This window comes from Leptonychotes weddellii, chromosome 13 (genome assembly GCF_054177405.1).
Source record: "Leptonychotes weddellii isolate Sample4059 chromosome 13, ASM5417740v2, whole genome shotgun sequence".
NCBI lineage: Eukaryota > Metazoa > Chordata > Mammalia > Carnivora > Phocidae > Leptonychotes > Leptonychotes weddellii.
Genome location: NC_138381.1, coordinates 19,562,412 through 19,570,869, shown reverse-complemented (window position 1 = coordinate 19,570,869; position 8,458 = coordinate 19,562,412). Strand labels below are relative to the sequence as shown.

Genomic DNA, 8,458 nt, shown 5'->3' with positions numbered 1-8,458 from the left:
AGAGACGATGGACTCTGAAAAACAAACAGGGTTCTAGAGGGGAGGGGGGTGGGGGGATGGGTTAGCCTGGTGGTGGGTATTGAGGAGGGCACGTTCTGCATGGAGCACTGGGTGTTATGCACAAACAATGAATCATGGAACACTTCATCTAAAACTAATGATGTAATGTATGGGGATTAACATAAGAATAAAAAAAAATGAGTTCTGATGGAAAAAATATATTTTTTTTAGTAAAGGATAAAATAAGCCATATACTACCAGAATTCTCATCTCTTATTTAAATAAACCTCATCAAATAGTCAATGTAAACAATAGAATGTGTTTTCAACTCTGGAAGAAGCTTAGTTTTGCTTTTTTGAGGGAAAAAATGGAAGTCTGCCTCATGTTAAGAAATGCAAATGAATCTAAGCAATAAAATACTGTGTGCCAAAATTGCAACCTTCTCCACATATTTTATTTAGAGTTGTATGTTCAGTATCCCTTCCCTCACAATGGTAAAGTAAAAGTATGGAGGCAATACTTTTTATCTTTAAGAACCTAGTTCATTTATTAAAACCAAATTATTATTTTCAAGTTGAGATATTTTGACTCAAGTCAACAGGGAGCAAACATTAAGAACCCTTAAGACAACTTCTTTTCCATATATATTTTTATTCTTTCATCAAATTACTTCCAGAAAACAGGATGATAAAATATTCAAAATACCATATAGCAGAGGGCCCAGATTTACTACACTCGGTTTCTCATTAAAGTACAAAGGAAACGGGAGCTCTTTCCCAGTGTGTCAGAGCATGTGTGTTGCTATGCAGAAGAAGGTGCCCACATCCTCCCTTTATATTTCTTTGTTTAACCACATCCCTGCATGTACACAGACGTAAAGCAGGGTGGTTAAGGACCCAAGCTTCTGAGGGAGATGCCTGGGTAAGTTAACTTTCCTAAGTTCACTTTCTCATCTATAAAATAAGGATAGTAATAGAACCTCTTTTTGTAGAATGTAATAATGAAGTGCTGAGAAAATTCTCTGATGTCCAGTGAGAACTAAAACAAATGAACTATTATTATTCCCATTTGAAATCCATTCTAGGGTGAGGCTTTATTAATGTACTCTGCATAGAACCCAGATCATCAATTTGTAAATATATATACTTCAAAAAGATCAAACAAAAAAAAAAAGAGGACAAAGAAGGAGATCTAGATAATGCCAATGCCTAAATTCCTTGATTATAAACTGTCAGTTTAGGAATTTGGACTGACATTTTCAGGAGAGAATGGTTCAGAATGAATTAAGCATTCATTTTATGCTTGGCATCCTGCTAAGCACTTTAGTATTGTTAAGTGATCCTATCTTCCTGTTATTCCATGTTGAAATGAAGAGATGAGTGGTTTCTAGGGTAAATAACTTCCCCAAAGTCAAATAACCAAGAAGTAACAGAGCTAGGATTTAAAATTCATGTTCAGACTCCACTATGTTTTGCTCCAGCTTATTAGTATTCAACTAGTCCAAATCAGTGATTCTTAACTGATTTATGATTTAATTTATCTGAGGAAGGATTGAGCATGCTATATTTTAAAAGCTTCCCAAGTGATTTTAATGTACAGCTAGGGTTTTGAAACATTGATCTAAATAAATGCAGCATCCAACATTATTTATGATCAGAGACCAACATAGTTAGAAGAGTTAGGTCTTCAGGGATTGTTTCCCTATCAGTATTTTCCAATGGATAAGATTATGTTATCTTTTTTTGTGTGTCATGTGATACTCTAGTCCATTTCCCCTTTCTTGAAATTCTCTTCTCCACTTTTTTAAGATCATCTACCCACTTTTCTTCCCAATTTCAGGCTACAGCTTCTTGGTCTTGTTAGCAAACATTTCTTCCATCTGTTTCTTTTTTTTTTTTTTTAATATTTTTTATTTATTTGACAGAGCGAGAGATAGCGAGAACAGGAACACAAGCAAGGGGAGTGGGAGAGGGAGAAGCAGGCTTCCCGCCGAGCAGGGAGCCCAATGTGGGACTCGATCCCGGCACTCCGGGATCATGACCTGAGCCAAAGGCAGATGCTTAACGACTGAGCCACCCAGGCGCCCCCATCTGTTTCTTAAGTAGATCTTTTTAGTCCCTTTGTTACTTTCTCTGAAAAAGTGTGTATAGTATAGCCAGGGCTTCAGTGAACACAAACTTATGTCTCTGAAATCTGTATCTTCATCCAAGGAATTCTAAATACACATATCCTACCTCATATTGTACATTTCCACTTGCCTGTCTTATTGGCACTTCCTTCTATTCCCCAACCCGTCTTTCTCTCCCTTTTTTCTCTTTTTTTCTTTTCTTTTTTTTTTTTTGTTTCTTTGTGGTGGTGTTTTTTTTTTTAATCTAAACCCTACCATAACCAGCCAAATAATGCACTATTATATTCTGTAATAGGTTGTAAGACCACCCAGGATTGTGGACCAAGCTGGGCACTCACTGCAATTATATGTGTCTAACTATTCTTATTCCCATCATATAAAAATTTTTCATGTTTATCCAGTTGCAAAAGTTGGAAATTTAGCCATCTTGACTTCTTCCTCTATGTCCCCTTTCCATATAATCAGTAGAGATAAATCTAAATGCTCCTAATACAGGGCTGAAAATTCTATGAGAACAGGTTTCAGATTTTGTTTAAAGCTTTCTCTTCAGTATCAATATTCTTGACACTTGGTAGGTAATTAATAAATATTTGTTGAGTAGAATAATCATTGACTTGCTATTAAACCTATTGTTGACTTGAAATAAAAATTCAGCTCTTCCAAATATAATACTTCCTTAATTACTAATATTAAGAAAAAAAGGGCGCCTGGGTGGCTCAGTTGGTTAAGCGACTGCCTTTGGCTCAGGTCATGATCCTGGAGTCCCTGGATCGAGTCCCGCATCAGGCTCCCTGCTCGGCAGGGAGTCTGCTTCTCCCTCTGACCTTCCCCCCTCTCATGTACTCGCTCTCTCTCATTCTCTCTCTCTCAAATAAATAAATAAAATCTTTAAAAAAAAAAAAGAAAAAAAAGAAGGGAGGAAGGGAGGAGAAAAAGAAAGAAAAACAGAAAGAATAAATGTAGCATTTACTAAGTAGTCACTATATAGAAGATAACATGTTAGGAATACCCACATATATTAATTTCTTAAAATACATTATCTCACAGCAACTTATTTTCAGATGAGAAAATGGAGGCCTACTTAGATTAAGCAAGGTGCTCAAGGTTGCAAAGCCAGGAAATGAAAGACCTATGAGTTAAGGTCAGGTCTTCCTGAATCCATAGCCTGTTATTTTTTAATAATTTTTTAAAAATTTTTTATTATTATGTTATGTTAGTCACCATACATTACATCATCAGTTTTTGATCTAGTGTTCCATGATTCATTGTTTGTGTATAACACCCAGTGCTCCATTCAGTACATGCCCTCTTTAATACCCATCACCAGGCTAACCCATCCCCCCCTTCCCTCTAGAACCCTCAGTTTGTTTCTCAGAGTCCATAGTCTCTCATGGTTCGTCTCCCCCTCCAATTTCCCCCCTTCATTTTTCCCTTCCTACTATCTTCTTTTTTTTTTTTTTAACATATAATGTATTATTTGTTTCAGAGGTACAGGTCTGTGATTTATCAGTCTTGCACAATTCACAGCGCTCACCATAGCACTGCTTTTTTTTTATTTTTTTTATTAGGAAGGAAGAAATGGGTCCTTCATTATGTATTTATCTATAGACATGATTATCAGAATCAATTTTTGAAAGATGAGGAGCTCTCACTGGGCTGAGCTCCTTGCTGGTAGGCATCATCTTGGTCTTCCTGGTACTTAGCAGCTGAACCATGGAAGGGAATCAGTGATCTATGGGAAGAAGTATGGAAAAAGACAGAGGAGAGAGGTGGAATTGAACACTTTCTGACACTTTCTTTTTACAATTACAACAACCTCTTTGTAGAAGTAGTCAAAAATGACATATGTATGGTGTTAACATTTCATATATATATTTAGACAAATGTAATTCTAATGCGGGAATGCCCACTTGAGTTAACAATCTCAGGCTTATTACCTATGACAGGAGATAGTTCTCATTATTTGGCTAGTTATGGTGAGTAAGAGACAAAAATGAAGTAGAAAAAAGTAAGAGAAAAGAATGAAGAAAGAAACTTGGACACGGGGAAATGGACATATAGGTACAGAAAGTTTCCGAGAAACCAATGAATTTGTTCCAACCTATGTGGATACAGAAATCTCTACAGTAGGACTTCAATAACAGATTTAATATTCTCTAAACACACCAAACTCATATATCCAGATAAAATTGTATGCTTTCCCTAAGGCCAATTTTTAAAGTTTGGAATGTTGTACTAGTATATTCCTATTCTGCATCTCAGTTCTCAAATTTACACAGATCGATTCCCCATAAATACCAGGAAATCACTTCAAATACAGTTTGGAATTGTCAGAACCTGATGCTTGTACCTTCAGTTGTACTTATTTAATGTCAGAACTATCATTTTTAAATGGTTAATTGAATACTTTTTACAAAGAAAAAAACCCTGAAAACACAAGGAGGGCAATTATTTTACTTCCATTTGGCAAATAAACAAAATCAGAAATAAATGTAGCTGACCTGGGTTGAGAACAATTCTCCAAACTTTCCTTGTCATCGGGCATTTACAACAGCCCATGATAACTCTACAGTTGCATTAAATGTTATGAATGTAAAGCATCCGTGCTTACTGGCTAGAGGATTTCATTCAATAAGTGAGTTTCAATACCTATTATGTGAAGACAATTTTATTGGCTTCTCTGAAGAATAAAGGGTAACATAAGATATGGCTCTTGAACTAAAAGAATGTTTTTATCCTTTTGAAGAGATAAGACATGCACGTAATAAAAGTTAAAAAAAAAAAAGTATTACCAGTACTAGGGTGTTCTATTCAGTAGATGTGGTTCTTTGGGGACAAGAATGGAGACTATTCTGATTCAAAAAATATTAGAAGATTTTATTGATATTGATCATGAGGGCCGAGTTATAAATGAGTCAGAAACAACTCCTTTGCCCAGTGATATTTCACAATCCCTTTTGAACTGTAGTATTCCAATTTTAATATTAACCAGAGAGTCCTACAACCTTTGAGTTATACAGAATTCTTTACCTTCGTCTTTTATCTTTTCCTGAGCGGTCTGCATTATAAGACATTCATAGCTGCAGCAGCAGCATCTCAATGAATGCCAAAAATATACAGATTCCACATATCGACTAAAGCAGTGATTCCTGACCTTACTCGAACACAGAAATCATCTGGGGTGCAGATTGCCAAGGTCACCATTAGCCTATTATGGTATCGATTGCTGTGTAACAGTATCATCACAGATTTAGCAGCTTAAAAATGTATTTGTTATCTCAGTGTTTCTGTCAGTCAGGAATCCATGCACAGGATTTATAGACCACAGAAACCTTGTATTTTTAGAGATGATATTTTTATTTTGAATGGTCTGTTCCGTTTTCAGTTTCTGTACATTGAGGCAATGATTTGTCTAATCTTTGCAATATCAAAAAAATTATTACTTCCTTAAATGAATACTGTAGTTTATAGACTGTGAATGTATAATAATCATTGCACATTATATTTGGGAAACATGAGTGTTTAGAAGCAGAAGTATAGTATGCAGTCAGTACCCTAAACCCAGTCGCATTCATCTATTTCTGCAGCTTACATCTTGTTTTATACCTTGGACAAGAACATACCAATTGACGACTGGGTGATGGAAACAATCAGTGGTGATCGGCTTACTCACCAAATCATGGATCTCAACCTTGACACAATGTACTACTTTCGAATTCAAGCACGAAATGCAAAAGGAGTGGGGCCTCTCTCTGATCCCATCCTCTTCAGGACTCTGAAAGGTTTGAATCATTTCCTAGTACAGCAGTGCCTTTCTTTTCCTGTGGGATGGTTGTAAAATCCTTACGGAGTCTGCATTAGGAACTGTCTGCCTTCTCTGTTGGCAACATGACTACAATGGACATTCAGAATAAATTAAAATGTACCTTTTCATGCTGAAAGCCAGCATGTCAGAGAAAGATCTATTGTGTTATCACATTTTCTGCCTTCAACACAAGGCAGGTGTATTTAACTTAACTTTTTTTCCCCATTTACAATCTTTTTGGAATTCTGTATTGATTTCAAGTATATTGGCTCTATTCAAAATATAATGAAACTTTTTATGTAAGGAAATAAAAATTAAAAAGCATTGAATTATGTGAATGCCATACTACTGCCAGCCTTAAATGTTTCCTTTGAGGAACGATTGTCCTTATATATAAAAAGAAAATTTGATATGGCAAGACAGAAAATCTCAAACAAAATGAACGTGTTTATTTCAAGGACCTAGGAGAGCAACAAGGGGGAAAAAAAAGAGTCTTTACAGTATTATTTCTAGAAGAAAACGCCCCGTGCTTGCAAGAGTAAAAATAGCTGCTCAATTCAAGCATAGCTACATGTTCATACAGAAAAAATGCTAAGGCCCTGACTACATCAAAATAATCTTCATGGTAGTCCTTACTATTTTAGAACAGTATTATTTTTCTGGAGGACAAATGGTTTCAAGAGCCTCTGTTATTTAACAATTGAAAAAAAAAAGGAATGTTCCATAGCTGGTATTTAAAGTTGTATATTTAGGCATGATGTGTGTTGTTCTAAAGAAGGATACTTGACTCTTAAATCTGTGACCACATATGTCTATCTATATATCTGGCTAAGTTGATAATACATGATGGCAAACAACTGAAAAATTAGAAACATGAGGATGGTTGACATTTCCACCCAGGTGCCTGACATATTAAGAGAAGAGTCTTAGAATAATTGTATAGTCATTCAATTCCCCTAGGAAAGGTACCCTAATAAATAGTGGACTTTTGAATTCTGGTGAGGGAGCTAGCCATTCAAGGCTGGACTTGGTAACAGCTAATCTGAAAGTTCGCCAAGAACACACAAACAAGCATTCAGCCTAAGCCTTCGTGACAGTTCTTAGCGACAGAGTAGAAATTGGGGAGGGAGGCAGGAGGAAATGAGCTAATCTTCTTCTCTCTGGGTTTTTAGGACTTCATGTCTAAATCAGGTTTCACTCTAAATGAGCAATCGAAAGGAAACTGGTTATTCATTTTGTGGGAGCATGAAATGTAACTAGATACTGTTTCACAAATGCTTCATCTTTATCTATAGGCAAGTGCCAAATTAATTTCATGCTCACATTGTGTGCCAACTAGAGATCTCAGGGAGGGTTTAGGATGACTTAAGGCATCCAAATGTATTAAGCAGCAGAGTGATGAGTTATCACAGGATTTACAGGCCCACACTGATAACCATCCTGGAGATTATTTAATGAACTCCACATCTCATTTGGTACTGTTTACCTTAAGTGCTCTAAACTCATCTATAAAATGATGTTCAGAACTGAGAACAAATTCAGGAACTTGTTATGTTGTAATAGTTCACAAGCATTATTTCTAATATCCTGATTTGAATGTTTAATATTGTCTATCCTCAGTATGTCATGCTCAATTAATAGTCAATTAGATTTTAAAACAAATCTTGCTCATATGGCAAACCAAGTTTCAGATGTCTTGATTGCATTCTAAATTATTTAGAGATATTGATCTTACCCATCTTTATCAATAATTGACATTGTACATGCATGCATCCTACATGTTACAATGACAAATATTCTAAGGCAAATAAATTACTCTTAAGAGATTCAAAGCCACAGTGAACCAAATCTACACTAAACACATCACATCATGTTACTGCTCTCTGATTTAAGATTTTCAGTTTCCAAAGCTGCTTCAAAACATAAGGCCTCTGTTCATCAGAATGTAACTTTGTTTGACAGCAAGAAAGGCTCACATGTTATCCTGAAGCTGAGAAAGCTCTCAGTAGTCTACTGGGTAACAGGCAAGTGTTTCATTGCAAATCATGCCCCAGGCAGGTGTCTACAAGCTTCATTCTTTCATATGCAGTCTTTGCAAAGACAGTAGCATTTACTACTAGAAGACTAGAGTTTTGTCTTTGGTTTTAGCCACCAGCAAGAGAGGTATAGGAAACTCAATCCATAATCACTGGTTAATGAAAAGGACATTTATTATTAAAAGGGGATTAAATTACAATACTCTTGTGTACATGCGTGTATGTGGTACATCTGATTGTTTCTTTGGAATTAAAAGAATCTTGAACTTGATTCTCTGACCACACAGGACTCTGCAAATATACATCTCCCTTCTGCAAATAGTCCCCATTAGGATACCCATACACCGTGAAACCCTTGGAAGATGTACAAGAGGCATGTCAATCTCTGCCTCTCATGTGGGTTGTTCTCTTGGGTAAACTGAGCTTCTCCATTTTGGCCTGTCAAATAATAGGAAGAAAGGATGCTTCTGCTGAAACAGACCAAAGTGG

At 36.0% G+C, this 8,458-nt stretch overlaps 1 protein-coding gene across 1 annotated transcript in view; it reads left to right on the top strand.

Annotated features, from left to right (window-relative positions):
- DCC (DCC netrin 1 receptor) overlaps positions 1 to 8,458 on the top strand; it is a 1,045,570-nt gene that overhangs the window by 941,312 nt on the left and 95,800 nt on the right. Inside the window, exon 19 of the mRNA XM_081802524.1 lies at positions 5,716 to 5,910. Within this exon, the coding sequence (XP_081658650.1) occupies positions 5,716 to 5,910 (195 nt within the window). The remainder of the gene's footprint in view (positions 1 to 5,715; positions 5,911 to 8,458) is intronic.